This window comes from Otolemur garnettii, unplaced genomic scaffold (genome assembly GCF_000181295.1).
Source record: "Otolemur garnettii isolate 467f Iridium unplaced genomic scaffold, OtoGar3 scaffold00018, whole genome shotgun sequence".
Classification (NCBI taxonomy): domain Eukaryota; kingdom Metazoa; phylum Chordata; class Mammalia; order Primates; family Galagidae; genus Otolemur; species Otolemur garnettii.
Genome location: NW_003852413.1, coordinates 8,292,498 through 8,307,992, shown reverse-complemented (window position 1 = coordinate 8,307,992; position 15,495 = coordinate 8,292,498). Strand labels below are relative to the sequence as shown.

General features: G+C 51.5%; 1 protein-coding gene across 1 annotated transcript in view; it reads right to left on the bottom strand.

Moving 5' to 3' along the window:
• Positions 1 to 10,460: 10,460 nt before the first annotated feature.
• Positions 10,461 to 15,495, bottom strand: part of SDK2 (sidekick cell adhesion molecule 2) — a 248,615-nt gene continuing 243,580 nt past the window's right edge. The window contains exon 45 of the mRNA XM_012802853.1: positions 10,461 to 10,814. Coding sequence (XP_012658307.1) covers positions 10,461 to 10,814 — 354 coding nt within the window. The remainder of the gene's footprint in view (positions 10,815 to 15,495) is intronic.

Below are 15,495 nucleotides of genomic sequence, written 5' to 3'. Positions count from 1 at the left end.
TTAAGCATACGGGAAATTTACATAAAACTTGATTTCTGGTTCTTGAGGCATCAGGAGGACCTGACAACACTGGGTGCTCATTTCCCCATGACAGCAACCAGGGAGCACCTCCCCCCTCCAGTGGGCGGGCCCTCCAGCTGCCCCACTTCCCCATGTGCCCCTTACCCGGGCCCACTGTCAGTTGCCATCGAGTCTCTGTGCGGAACTGCTATTTCCCTTGCACTCAGCCTGGTTCTTTCATGAAGGTCCTTGCAGCCTCTCCCTGGGCAAGCACCCTTCCTGAGTGTGCCTCCCCACCCAGGGCCCTGCAGAGGAAGCTCCCCGGGGCAAAACCCCAGAACTTCCCCTAGGGTAAAATCTCCCTGTCAGGACCTGAACAATTCCACCCCGCCCCACCCCTGCCTTGAGAGCAGGCAGGAGGCAGCACAATGAGCCCTGCCTCTGATTCATGGCCCCAGTGTCTGCAGGACTGGTTCAGGCAGGACGACTGGGCTGGACAAGCACAGGCAGCTGACTGGTTGCAGAGGGAAGACAGGCTGGGGGCAGGGAGGCTGCCTGGAAAACTGCAAACAGATGTGGTCATCATAGGCCACCCTGGATGGGGTCCCACTGGCCGCTTTCTGCCCCTCCCCCATGAGTCTCCTTCCAAGAAATGACATCAGGGGCTACTTCTGAGGTGGTTTCCCTGACCTCCTGCCAATCCCATCCATTTGTATCTTCTAGAACCATGGTTCTCAACCTTCCTAATCCTGTGATGTATTTTCATTGTTACAAAGGGGTCACGAAGCACAGGTTGAGAACCGCTGTTCTAGAACTTTCCCAGATCTTCCCAGCTATTGGCAAAACCCTTTTGCAACAAATGCTGAGAAAGTATACAATGCCAAGATTGCCAACACTGTTTCTGTGTCACCCCAGGAGCCTCGAACTGGAGCGATGATTTTCTGCACAGGAGAGAGTTCACCGAGCAGAGAGCAGCCCTGGCCCTGGAGTCGGGGGCTCCTTCTTGCTGTTCTGGGCTCCTGCAGGACTGTGGGCAAGTCCCCTCTCCCTGAGGAGCTGAGCCCTCTTCAAGCTCAGCTGGGACAGACCACAGGCATTAAGGACATCCCTGAAGACCCTAGCTCTGCCACCTTGCACAGCTCACTTGGCCTCTCTGTGCCTTTTGCTCCTGATTTTGCAAGATTGAAGGGGTGAATTTCTACAAAGTCCTTTGCAAAGTGTCCGAGTGTGAGCTCTTGTTAGTATTCCCATGTGTTGCTGATGTGTGTGTTTCCTCCATTTTGCATCATGCAGTTGGGGTCCAGTGTTACTGGGGACTGGCGTTTCCCCTGCATGCCTGGACTGGAGCAGGGTGGGGTATGGTGGGCCCAGGCACCAGGGTGGGAGCCTGATCTGCCTCCCCTCTACCAGGCCCAGTGTCAGATCCAGAAGGGGGCAGGTTCCGCCTCCATCCACAGATGGGCAGGCCATGCCTCTGTGCACCCCAAGTCCAATGCACCCAGTGCTCCCAAGACTCCCTGCCTTTACCCAGAGTCACAGCTATTGGGGAGGGGCTCAAGAGTCCAAGACACCAACTGGGACAGAGTTACAGTCACCAGCCTCTGTGATTAATATTTTGCAAGTTGAGGCTGGTGACAGTTTTTCCTGACCTCGAGGAATGATTATTGTTTGTTTCTTAGTGAGGGAGGAGGTTGGGAAGAAACAGGAAGACAAGTGTCCTACCGACATAGTTGCCAATTTAATTCAGGGTAATTCAAGAATTGCCTTTCTTCCCTACAGAAATCTTAGACTCCTGGGGGTAGGAGAAGGGAGTGGAAGGGAAGTCCAAGGTCCCTGCAGTGCCTCACACTTGCTGGGACCCCACCAGCCTCCACCAGTTTACTGAACCTAGACTCCCAGAGATAAAAGATGCTCATTGGAGCTCCAAGGAGAGCGGCGCTCTCTCCTTCTCTAGGGCTGCTGTAACAAATTAGCACAAACTGGTCACTAAAACCAGCAAAGATTGATTCCCTGGCAGTCCTGGGAGCTGAAAGTCCCAAATTAAAGCGTGAGCAGGGCCATGCTCCCTCCGTAGCTTCGGGGGAGAGTCCTACCCTTCTCCCCCTCCTCCCGCCGGGGCAGGTGGTCATGGGCACGTCTCAGCTCCTAGCTGCATCCTTCCGATCTCCGCCCCTGTCTTCTCATGGCCTTTTCCGTGTGTTGGCCCCCAGTCACTGGACTTAGGGCACCCTGATCTAATGGGACCTCATCTTAACTAATTATATCTGCAAAGACCCTACTTCCGAATAAGGTCACATTCTGAGTTCCAAGTGGATGTAAATTTGGGGGGGAACACTATACAACTACTGTACTACCCTTGACTACCTTATCTGGGGGTCACACCAGAACCCCACAGAGGTCCCAGCAAGCATGGATTTGACCACAGGCCACTTCAGACTGCAATTGGTTAAATGCCTGAACCCACCTGTTTCTGTGCAGCCCTTGGCTAAGGATGATTGTTATAATTTTAAGCGATTTCAGAAGAAATAACAACCAAAATGATATTTCCTTACATGCGAAAATTATATACAATTCAAATTTCAGAGTCCATAAATAAAATTGGATTGGAATACAGCCATGCACATTTGTTTGTGTGCCGTCTGAGGCTGCCTCTGTGTTAGGGCAGAGACTCTGTGGCTCACAAAGCCTGAAGTATTTACTTTCTAGCTTTCTGGGCAAAGCATTGGCTGACCTGAGGACATTGCTATTCTGAAACAAAGTTTCCTGCCTGGACTGTGACCCAGCCAGAGTTTGAAGTTCTCTCCCTCTGGGTCAAGCAGTGTCTGTCAGCCTGGGTGAAGGCTGCTCAGTGGTTAAGAGGGGGGCATAGTGACATCAGGCAGGCCTGGGTATCTGGCATGTCTACGCAGGTCCTTTTCTCTTTTTTTTGGCAGGTCCTTTTCTTTCTCCATGAAGGAGTGTCTTTATCTCCAAGTAGGGAGGGGGGACCTCCCATCCTGGGGCTGCCGGGAGGATCCACAGGTGAGGCCTTTGGCAATGCTTACAAGCGCTGCACCTGCTCGCCAGATTGGCTGTTGTTTCATGAAGCTGTAGTCAGCTAAATTCCCACCCATTATGGTGAAAACTCCCATAGGCCTCTCCTGTCCATGCTCACCTTCCCCTCTGCCCCAGAGCGGGGCTGCCCCTTACGGACTGCAGCCCAGCACCCTCTGAACTCCCACGGGCTTTGGACCATAAGAAGCCTGAATGTGAGAATGGAAGGTGGCAGGAGAGCAAGGCTGGGAGCCATGGACCCCCCAAGACCCTCCACAGCCTGGCCTGGGGAGGTAATGACATCGGCTGGCGTCCTGGGGGCTGTGGTCCCCTAGCTTCCCAGCACCTCACCACAGCCTGGTGAGTGCTCTCTATTCAATGCTCCTCACATAAGCCCAATTTGAGGATGCCAGTTCTTCCCAGCTTCACTGATAGACTCCAAAAGCCTAGTCTAGCTCTCCCTAAGTTTCTAAGATTCCGAAGTTTCCCACTGACATGCTTTCTGGCTAAGAAGAGTGCTGAGGCAGGGTGGAATACGGTAGTAGAAATCAGAATGACCCAAGTGGAATTGTGCCTAAAGGTCTGGGAAGATTCCATATCAAGGCCATTTTATCTGTGAACGATGGCAGTAATCCTTTGCCTGTATAGCACACTGCACGGCTCACACATCCTGTTCACACACCACCTCCCTCCATCTCCCCATCACCTTCTTCCTAGCACAGTCACTTCCTCATTTTTCATTCATTCTTTCTTTTTTTAAAATTCAGCATTGGTATAATCTTTGTTTCCCCCTTAGTATATCTAACTGGTTGTGGAGCTCTAGGTAGCCAAAATCCATACCTGGTGGCTACAGTTAGGAAGGGGCCAGTCTAGAATTCAAAATGAGTGAAGAAGAAGATTGGAATTCAGGAACATGGCGAGGCTTCTTGCAGGCGTAGAGCAAAAATGCGTTCTGTGTGTCCCAAACTTTCTGGTGCTCAAAGTCCTTTCTTTCAAATGCTGTTATTTTTATGACAGATCTTTACAACAGACTGATTGGCAATAGATCAAAGAACCACTCATTTCCCCCGAGAAAAGACAATTTATGTCTTACCATTTTTGTAAGGGACCATTCTAGAATCAGGACCCAGACTTCAAGATGCAGAATGTCTCCTGTATTATCATCCTTGAACCAAACATCCTCAGAGTAGTGGATGTGGAGTTCCTTCTAATGCAGGGTTCCAATTATGTGTAAGATAGTCAGGATGACCCCTGAAAATCCCTTTATCAACTTAAAAATTGGCCATAAAGTATAGCGCACATGGTTTGTACTGGGATATGGTCAGAGCGTGCCTGTTTTCTCTCTTACTTAACCAGCAGCCATTCTGATGATGGCCTGTATTCCTTCCACAGAGCACACCTGGGCCCCTGGATACTGAAGGTAACAGACTGCTTTCTACCCAGCCTGTCTACTTCTGCTCCTGCTGCACTGAGTTGTACATTTACAGAGTCGGTTATTACTGTTCCCAAACTTCTCTATGCCAGTTGTACGTTTTTTTGTTTTTTTTTTTTTTGAGACAGAGTCTCAAGGTGTCATCCTCGGTAGAGTGCAGTGGCATCACAGCTCACAGCAACCTCAAACTCTCGGGCTTAAGCAATTCTCTTGCCTCAGCCTCCCAAGTAGCTGGGACTACAGGTGCCTGCCATAGTGCCTGGCTATTTTTTGTTGTCGTCGTTGCAGTTGTCATTGTTGTTTTAGCTGGCCTGGGCTGGGTTCAAATCCACCAGCCTCAGTGTACGTGGCCAGTGTCCTACGCACTGAACTATAGGCGATGCCCCAGTTGTACTTTTTATAGTAGTTACATAATTTAATTACATATGATGGAAGTGGATAACATAATAGTGGAGTAGTATAGTTATTTCTCTGAAAATTACATTAAATGCTTTGGTAAAGGAAAGTTACAAAAAATGAAAGAATGGGCAGCGCCCATAGCTCAGTGCGTAGGGCACCAGCCACATACACTGAGGTTGGTGGATTCAAATCTAGCCTGGGCCAGTTAAAGCAACAATGACAACTGCAACAGAAGAATAGCTGGGTGTTGTGGCGGGTGCCTGAAGTCCCAGCTACTTGGGAGGCTGAGGGAAGAGAATTGCTTAAGCTCAACAGTTTGAGGTTGCTATGAGCTGTGATGCCATGGCATTCTACCTAGGGTGACAGCTTGAGACTCGGTCACAAAAAAAAAGAAAGAAAGAATGTGTTGAATTAGTTATGGACAAGAACTGTGACATATTAGGTTAAGATAATATCTAGGATTCTGCTCTTGTATCAATCCATTACTTCTATATGTCCTTGCTTTACTGAGAAGAAAAAGGCCAGGCACAGTGGCTCATGCCTGTTATCCTAGCACTTTGGGAGGCCAAGGTGGGAGGGTTGCTTGAAACCAGAAGTTCAAGATCAGCCTGGGCAACTGTGAGACCCCCTCTCTACAGTAAATATATAAACAAACAAACAGGCAAATAGAAACTGGAAAGCAATGATGATACATGATAGGTGTGATTTATGCAAGACAGGCAGTAATAAAAAACTCTATCCTGTGAGCCCATTCTCATAAATAACATTATGGGCAAAGGAATTTACATCCGTGTGTTTTAAGTAAAAATAAAGGGTCTAAAAGTATATAAATGTAAGGACAAATTCCCTGCTTTTCCTGCATTTCAATCAGTTGAGCACCCTCTATATGAATAAATGTCTGATGTGCATTATATAATAATGTGGGTAATGCAGAATAACTATGCTCACGAATGGCATTAAATGCACAATTAAAATTATTTCTCCTTCACTCTCTCTCATTTGCATTCATGCGACTTGATGTACGTGAGATAAATGTGGTATAACGGAGCCCCGCTGTACTCAGAAATTCAGCCAGCTAACCCTGGGTAGATTAAGTGGTTTGGGCCACCAAACACACAGGGTTTCTCATGGCAGCAGGATCACTGGGACCTGAGATGCTAGCTTTATAGAAACGAAAGTATGGGTACTCAAGGAACTGGACTTACAATATTGGAGAGGCAGCTAACGTCTCAGAGCCACACTGCTTAGGTACCAAACCTGTCTCTACCACTTGCCAAGGGCAAGTCAGCACTCTGCGCTCCGGGTTCCCTCTGAGGGGTTTTTCACGCATTAGTGTTATGCATAAAGGGGTTAGCACAGGGTGGAGGCCACAGAAGTGTTAGCTGATGCTATTATTTGTATGATTATGCTTCACTGTCATTTGCATAATGCATCTGAGAAGTTCTTATCCTAAAAGTTTAAAACAAATAGAACAGTACTGTCCCTTGAAGGCACAGGTGTCAACTCACCTGTAAATTAAGAGCGCAGACAGGCCGGTCTGTGACTCTGCAGAAGCTCAGCATGGCTACGCATGCTGTGTGGGGAAGGAGGGAGAAAAAGAATGAATGTTGCCTCAAAATTCCAAAAAAAAAGAGTTTATTTATAAAATACGGACAGTTTGACAGGACATGGGACTTCTCATGGTATATTTCAAACCAATTTCCTTCTTGCCTTTCATTTAAAAAATAAACCTGCTAACAAGCTATATGACATAGAGATATATATATTTTTATTACAGATAGACACCTGCCATAACGAATATTCTCCCCGTAATTTTTCATTATATCTTTTAAATCAAAAAATAAAGATTTGTGTTGTTTTTTTTGTTTGTTTGTTTGGAGTCTTCATGGGTGAGGAAAGGTAACACATTTAAATGCTTTTGGTCATTCTTCTGGAAACAAAGAGAAGGGGAGGTGGTCCCAAGGGGTCACCTGTGCTCAGGGGTGCTGTGTGCACATGTCCACGGGTGTCCCGGCTGGGGACCACACAGGGGCACCGGGGCGTGGGTGGTGGCTGCTCAGATGGTCTTCCTGTCCACCTCCTGCCCACTGGCCCCCCACCTGCCCAGTAGAGGCACCTTCAGATGTGCACTCTGGGAAGGGGAGGGAAAGTCCCCGCCCAGCCAAAGTGACGCTATGGTGAGGCTCTGGCACCTTTAGAAGCGCTGCCCAGGGAGGTGTGGGCAGCAACAGAAGGCCTCAGGGCAGCACACGCTGGGCGGGGCAGTCCCGCTGTGTCCTTGTTTCCTCTGAATCTCGGCAGTGTCAGGTTTAGGGTGGGAACTATTATGGGAGGGGAGAAAACGAGGAGGCAGCCTGGGTCTGCAAACTCCCTGGAACCCTCTGAGGAAGGTGCTTCCGGAGCCCACAGCAGTTTTTTTGGTTTGTCTTGGCAGTCTGGGTGTAGAGATGACGTGAACGCCAGAGGCACAGCCAGGAGGGGGAAAGAGCTGCCCTGGTGGGCCCAGCCTGGGTTCCTGGGTGCAACACTGGGAGATTTCCTTAGGGCACAGTGAGGCAATGCCAAGGGTGCCAGGTGTGTCCTGGTGTGAACCTGCTTCTGGTGAAGTCATACGAGCAGGGCCCTGGCATTGTTGGCTCAGGAAATCAAAGGCCAAGAAGACCCCATGTTACCCATGGGCAGTGCCCAACACTCCTTTCTAATGTGGCCAGAGGTCGGGAGAGGGCTGAGACCCTCCGCTTCCTCCCAGCAGATATGTAAACAAGGGCAAAGACAAGTCTTAAAAATTCTAGAGTTTCACAGCTGGAAACCTGGGCTTCCAGATGTGGCTGGGGTGGTGGAGGCAATACTTCAGATGGCTGGGCATTGGCTAAGCGTGGGACTTTAATTTTGACCTCGTGTGCTCACTTAAGATTCTGGTTGGCACAGAGTCCTCACCCTCTCAGACAACAGATCCCCAGGTGCAAGTGACCCAGGCCTCCGATGCCTCCTGGGGGGACACAGCATGGGCCACCAGAGAGAGTTGCAAGAGCCTCTCTGCTCACACACATAGGTGTGTGTGATCTGTGCACATCCGTGTGTGCACTTCATGAGCACAGCTGTGCACCTGCACCTCCCTGCACGTGCACACACGCATTGGCACAGATGCATGTGAGCGTGTGAGGAGAGGGAGGAGGAAAATCTTAGTGCACCAAATGGTTCATTAAAGGCAAAGGAAAATTGGCCTCATGTGCAGTTTATACACACATCACATAACGTTTTTACTCACCCCTGCTTCCTCCCTGCCAAATCTCGCACTGGGCTGGGATAAAATAATTCCCTAATGCAAACTGAGAACTTCCTTAAATGGTTACACACTTGGAAGATAGGGAAAAGAATGAAGTTGTTAAAAAGTAAAAAATGAGAGGCGAGAAAAGAAAGCACAGCCTGTGCTCAGGTGGGCAGCTGCAGATGTGCTGCTATAGAGACGCCAGATGCTGCAGGGGGGCCGGTGGGGGCTGGCAGGGGTGGGGGTGAGGTGTCCACCTAACAGGTCAGAGGGGCTCTGAAGCACCTTAGTTCCTGAAAGAGCAAAACCACAGCCCTCTGACCTCCTCTGGGAGAAAGCATTCCTTCCACGACCCTCTTGGTGGCGAAACCACCGATCTCGCCCTGGAGCTGGGTCAGTCTGTCTGCGGAGCTGCCTTGCCTTGCTTCATATCCCAGTTCACGTTTCCTGGGGGCCAAGTGTGTTGGGAAAAGCCTATGGCTGGGTGCGCCCTTTCCTGGGCCTGGACCCTGACATCTTTCCTTAGTCACCATTACACAGTGACTGATTTGGGGCTGGTGTCAGGGTGTGGGCACGTGTGCGTGTGTGTGTGTGTGTTTGTGTGTGTGTGTGTATAGATGCAGGCTCTCTCCCCGCTTTGGTTTGCTTCTGAAATCTCCCTCAATTCTCCTCCCCTCCCCTCAGTGGGGCCAGCAGGGTCTGTGCTGAACATACCCAGGGAGCCCTGCATCTCCTGCCCATTCCCAGTGGGCCTCCAGCCAGCTTTCCAGGGCTGGCCAGGATTATAGAGGGGCCTTGGACAGCCCAGGGAATCAGAGAGGCTCCTCCCCAAACCCCTTTGTCCGGAAGTACTAAGTGGGTGGGAAGATCCAGGCCACCAGAAGTAGCTTTTTAAAGAACATTCCTTGGCACGGTTTGTGTGTGTAAAAGTTTTCCCTCCCACCAGCTATTCTGGTCCCTCAGTCCCATCTGACCTGCCCTGGTCTGGTTGTGCATCTTGAACTGGGCTTCCTGAACTACCCTTCAGTGTTCCCAGCCCTGGCCGGGCGGAGGACAGCCCGAGAGAACTCAGGGTGCCCCAGACTCTGCACCAGCCTAGCCTCCTCGCTGGGCTCCTGTGCCTCTGTGCTTTGGAGGCTGTGGGTTCAGAGAAAAAGGGACATAGATCTGAAAGTGAGGACCTGGAGGGATTCCTTCTGGAGAGGCTCTACAGACTTTTTCCCCTGTGAATGCATGGGAGGGTTGTGTGTGTGCGCGTGTGTGTGTTGGCAGGAACATACCTATCCAGGGGATAGTGATATCTGCTCAGATGGAGCTTCCTCACCCCCTTAGCTCCCCACCCTAGGCAAGCCAAATTTCCTTGTTTGAGCAGCTCCCACTGTCCTCCTCATTTAAGGATGGGAGAGGTGGTACCTGGATTGGAAGGAAGAGAACAGTCAAAGCTTCAATCTTACCTTCCTGATTTCCTGCAGTACATTTCCTCAGTCTCCAGGCAGCCACCTTACACCCGTGCCCTCCCCCTAAACCCCAAGCTTTCACCTCTCCCTGTCCTTGCTCAAGAAAGTGAATTCCAGCAGAAGGAGGCCGGCTTCAGTCCTGGGGGAACTGTCCCTCAGCCCTCAAGGCCCTCTGCCTTTGATTCACAATTGAAAAAAATATGCAGGAACAAGGAAGTAGCTAAGCAAATTCTTACCCTTTAGTTTTTTGTTTTTTCCTTTTTCTAAATAAACCAAATGCTTGTGGAGAAGCTGAGCCAGGGAGGCTGCCGAGACAGGGCAGGTATTTGGGCACGGCCATCTGATGCCTGCCAGCCATGGTGATGGCGTAGGGAAGGAGAGGCGGTGGGGCAGACAGAAGGCAGGATTTGCCTCTGGGGACGTCCATCTTTTCTGCACAGGAGCTACAGCAGCTGACCCAGACTTCCAGCACATGCTGGAAGGGGGCAGCTGGCTGGATGTCCAGAAGCTTCTACCTCCCTTAGCCATGACCGCCTGACACCTCCTGCCCTTTGCTTTCTCTCCCCACCCTCTCCAGGGGCCCAACCCACTTGGTGCCCTGCAAGGCAGGGACATGGCCGCTCCCCAGCTCTGTGCAATCCCCAAAGGAGCCGGGAAGCCCCGATCCGGAGTGGAATAACCACTGGCCACGCTCATTCTTCATGGTTTTCTCCCCCTTCTCAACACCGGCTTTGCTGGCCCTGGAATTTCTGGACAAATAAACTTGGGAGGTGAAGAGTTGACTTGGTTCCTCGGTGTTTTTGTTTTCTGGCAGGCAGTGGGAGGAGGGGTGAAGGAGGAGCTTGGTTTTTCTTTCTTTTCTCTTCTGTTGTCAAACAAATGATGAAAATCCTGCTATGGGAGCCCGGGAACCAGGAGCGAGGCTGCTGGGGGGACGGTAGAGGGTGCTCTGCTGACTTGGGGGGTTCGGGGGGTTTTGGGGCGTTGGAGTCCGGCTGGCCTTGGGCCGGAAGAGGCTGCCCTGCTGGGTGCTGTTGCTGTTGGCGATGGTGGTGTGGTCTGGCTCACCGGAGTCGCTCTCCGTGTAGCTGTATGCCTGGGCCCGCGAGATGCCTTTCTGCTGCCGCCGCCAGGAGTTGTAATAAGTGGGGTCGCTGATGTAGTGGTTCACAAAAGAGTGGGCCTTCTGGTGGCTTGAATCGACCTCGTACTCACTGTCACTTCCCTAGAAGGACACAGAATCAGGGGAGATCAGTGGCCCCACAGGGACAGGATATCGTGATCAGGGCTGAAAGCACAGCCCACTGGTTCCAATCTCTGCCCTTCTTCTTTCAAAACTTGGGCTGTGTGCATCTCAACCTTTTTATCATCACAGGGAGATAAGTCCCTTTGTGCCACATTCTGACTCCTTTAGAGCAAATCCTAGACATGAAGTGCCTACCACAGTGTTGGCACCAAGCCACCTTGATGTAGCTCTAACCTCTGTTTTTTTTCTTTCCTTTTTTTTTGAGACAGAGTCTCATTCTACAGCTCAGGCTAGAGTGCTGTGGCATCATCATAGCTCACAGCAACCTCAAACTCCTGGGCTCAAGTGATCCTCCTACCTCAGCCTCCCGAGTAGCTGAGATTACAGGCAGGCACCACCACGCCCGGCTACTTTTTTCCATTTTTAGTAGAGATGGGCGTCTCACTCTTGCTCAGGTTGGTCTTGAACTACTGAGATAAAGGGATCCTCCCACCTTGGCCTCCCAGAGTGCTAGGATTACAGGTGTGAGCCACCTCACCTGGCCTAGCCTTTTTTTTCAATTGAAGTGAGTGAGTCACACAACCCAGAATGAACCATGTTAATCAAGGGCCCGGTTTAGTGGCATTTAGTACTTCAAAATGTTTTGCAAGCATCACTTCTGTCTAGTTCCAAATCCCTCTTACCAGTGCAACATCAAACCTGTGAACCAGTCACACCCTCTCTCCCTTTTCCCATCCTCCTAGTCACCTAGGGACCTCTCCCTAGAGTCACCAGGGACCTCTCCCCTGCCTCCTGGAATCTACCTATTCTGGATATTTCAGATAAGTGAAATCATACAATGTGTGGCCTTTCATGTCTGACCTCCCTGCTGCAGTGGAATGTTTTCAAAGTTCATCCACAACATACTGAGTTTTCAGCTCTGTCCAGCAAGCACCGGAATAAGAGGCTCCAGTCAGTGAAAAAATGCTGGTGCCTACCCCTGTGTATTCCAAAATAAAAGCAATACTCAGTTACAGAATAAGCATGGGAAAAACATCAACAGAAGTTCTGAATTTTCATGCAGTGATAACCTCAAAGTTTTTTTTTTGAAAGTATGAAATATTAAATTATTCTTCTTCTTTTTTTTTGATACTTTGGTGTCCTAGGTACAGGCTTCATCTGCCTATAGGGGACACCAGCCTGAGACAAGAGTCAATCTGGGTTGCAAAGTAAAATCTGAATTGTGGATCTAAAAATATCACACCCTCCCCACCACCCTGAGCTCCCAGCAATGTTTTGAGAACTAATAAGACAACAGATGGGGCCGCCCTCAGAAGTCTCTGGAAGAGAAGCGCTCTGATTTCAGCAAACAGCACACGCTCGGTGAAATGCAGCTCAGGGGACCCTGCCCAGGCTTCCTCGCCCTGGCCTAGCTACTGCCCCTGCCTGGGGGCAGTTATCAAATGATGTCAACCTAAGGAAAACATACCATGGGGCAGTGGTGGTGGTGGGGGCAAGAAAACCCAGCCTGCCAGATACAAATGAGTTTGGGATGGTCATCTGTGTCCTGCTTTACAGGTAAAGATGGGGTGCTGAGTTTGGCCAAATAACCTGTTCTCAGGAACTCAGGTCTTTCATAACATGGGGACCTTGAGAGACAGTGCTACGGTGCATAGAACTGTACTGGTACCAACCGCCAGAGCAGGGCCTTGCCTGACAGCATGAACTGCCGACCTGCACCAGCCCCATCACCCCGTTCAGAGTTCACACCGCTGTGCTACAGCTACCTGAGCACCAAGGCCATGTGCTACTGTGGCCATGTGAGTGGGGACCAGAATACCAGTGCAGACAGGATGAGAGTTTTTGCTTAGGAAATGATCTAGCTGGGCTTGAACTCAGATCTCCCTGACTCCTGAAGCCACTGGAGATCTTCACTCCCACACTCCTGCCTGGAGCCCACAGGACATGAATAAGAGCCTCCTTCCCTACTAATGTGGGTGGGGGGATAAACTCGCCTGAGCCCACCTGCTAATTTACGTCCTCTGGCTTCTCCCCTCCCTCTTCTCACCTGTCCTTAACCCCAGCCACTCTCCTTACTGACCCCCATCCCCAGCAGACACGCACCCCACCTCCATCCTTTTGGCAGCCAGACAATGGAAAGTCCCTGGGCCTTCTCCCCATGACGCAAAGCCAGGACACAGCCCCTTTCTGTGCCCACTGCCCAGCTGTGGGCCCAGAAGAACAAAGGGGGTGTACACAGGCAGGGTGGCAACCTCGCACGGAGCAGGAAGCATCTGAGTGAGCAGTGTGGTTGCTGTGAGGCCCCAGGCTGAGGGTCCAGGGATGTGGGGGGCAGAGAAACACTCTGGAGTTTTTTCCTCTTCAGGTTGGGTCTCCCTACCCACTCATCAGCTAGAGTACTTGCTGGCATTATCCCCTGAAGTTCTAGAATTTTGGCTAGCCCCAGGATCCCAGCCGTGGAGAGCAACCCCCATGTCACTGTGGGCCCCCATCCTGCAGTGAAGGATTTCCGAGGTGAGAGGCAGTTATGGTCCTGTGAAGCTCCTGTTCCAGCTGTGCCCAGCAAGGTGTTTGGAGCCACCACTCAGCCTCAGTGTCCTTGTGAACGGGCAGATCTCACGGGTGCAAAGAGCTATTTAGGAGAGAGTGAGGGTGGGCCTCTGCAGGAGGGGGCAGAGGTGGAGTGAGCAGCCTGGAAGCCCCCTGGGAGGGATCAGTGGGGCCAGAGCCAAGCTGGGGAGGCTAAGTCAGCACTCAGGCAGCTGGGAAGGGAGAGGCAGGTTTGGCTTCTGCACCTACACCCCAAGAGACATGCCAAGAGGGGGCACATCTGGCCTGGAAGTAGCGGGGAGCAGGCGTCTCTGGCCCTCCCAGGGACCCATTCATGCAGGACCATCATGGCACTGGCTGTCTACAGACCACCTACTGGGTGCCAGGCACCCTGCGGGCAGCGACCTGAGGGGTATGGAGGGCACCAAGAGGGGGAGCTGGGAACCAAACCGAGCTGTACTGCAGGAGGCGCGGGGCTGGCAGGAGAGTCTGCTCTGCCCTCTCTCCCCAGCTCTCCACAGCCCAGGGAGGGGTCTTCGCATCAGCGACTGCTGCTCCCGCCTTCATCTCTGTGAACATCTGTTTCTTTTCGGGGTGGGGGTGGGGTGAGAAGAGAAGAAAGAAAGTGAGGGGGGACCAGGGGCTCCTATTGCAGCTTTCAACTCTCATGGGCCTTGGTAATTGAATGCAGCTTCCCAGGAACTGGCTCAGCACAAAGGGGGCCTTTCAGGGGCTGGCCCGCCAGACCGCCAGGCAATCAAGCTTCAGCTCCCTAGTCTCTTAACAGCCCCTCAAAGCCACTCAATCAGCAATTATCAGAGTCTGGGGAGGGCAGCACAGACTCCAGGCCTGGTGATGGCAGCGGGGAGGGGCCAGAGGGAAGGAGGACCCTGGAGAAAAGCGGGGGCAAAACTAAGCCCTTTCACTTTTTTGTTCATCTCCAGCCCTAATGATCCCGCAGCAGACCTCACAGGCAACAGGGAGGGGACCCTTATGTTGCTGAATCTGACGATGTGTGGGAGGAATGTGTTACTCCTGATGACAGAGAAGTCACCCTGTGCAGCTCCTTTGGAGTCTGGAAGCTAGAGCCCCCTCCCACATCCGTGGTCCCAGGGGCTCTTTAGCACCCGTTCTAGCCTGAAGCTGGCAGTACCTCTGTGCCCATCTTCGGCCTGTGACCTCGGATGCCCTTACCCTGGAGCCGGCTGGCGCCTCCCTGATTAAAGGTGGGGGTGGGGGTGATGTGCTGGGTTTCTCTGAAAAACCTCACTCAAAGCCCCCTCAAGGCACAGTGTTGTTGGGGCCCTGGGCTCCCTGTGCTAAGACAGCTGGAAATCTGCCAGGAATGTCCTTTGAAAAATGCCAGCTCAGACATAATATCGTGTGTGCTCCTTACACCCTTATAGGTAAAGTGACAGCCAGTGTGTGCCTGTCACAGATGTCTATGGCCAGGGGATTCTCTGGAGGTCACTGAGGCTGGAGGCAGTGAAGCCCTTTCTCTTTGAGTCTCCACCCCGTGCCAGGCAGCCAGGCAAGGGCAGGTTGCAGGAGGCGTGGCTTCAGAGTTAGCCGGCCGGAAATCTGAATTCCAGTTATACTTCTACCCCAGTATAGTATAATCCTATACTTCTGAGCTCTGTGACTGAGGACAGCTTCTTGGCTTCTCTGAGCCTTGGTTTCCCCAACTGTTCGATGTGGGTATCCCACTTGAATGGCAGGGCATTTGATGTTAAATTAGAACATGTGAAGCACAGGGCTTGGCACATAGCAGGGGTCCTATGTGTAGCCGTGCGTCACGCTCCCTGGACTCTCTCTGCCCTGCAGTGTGTTTTGAGTTCGGCATATGTTTGGCCTGCCAGGGTCTGTGCGGGTCGGGCTATGGAGAAACAGGAGGGGAGGCCTCAGCTGAGCCTATGAGATGTGTCATAACAAACATAGTTAAAAGGTCAGAGCCACTCAGCAGAGGGCAATGACAGATCGTGACCATCGCTGCAGCCATCCTCAAACCCACAGTGCTCCCTTCTACACACGACCTGGTCTCCCTCAGACTCCAAGGCTCAGCAAATAAACGCCACCTCCTCTAGGTAGCCCTGAGACCCCAGGTGGAGAG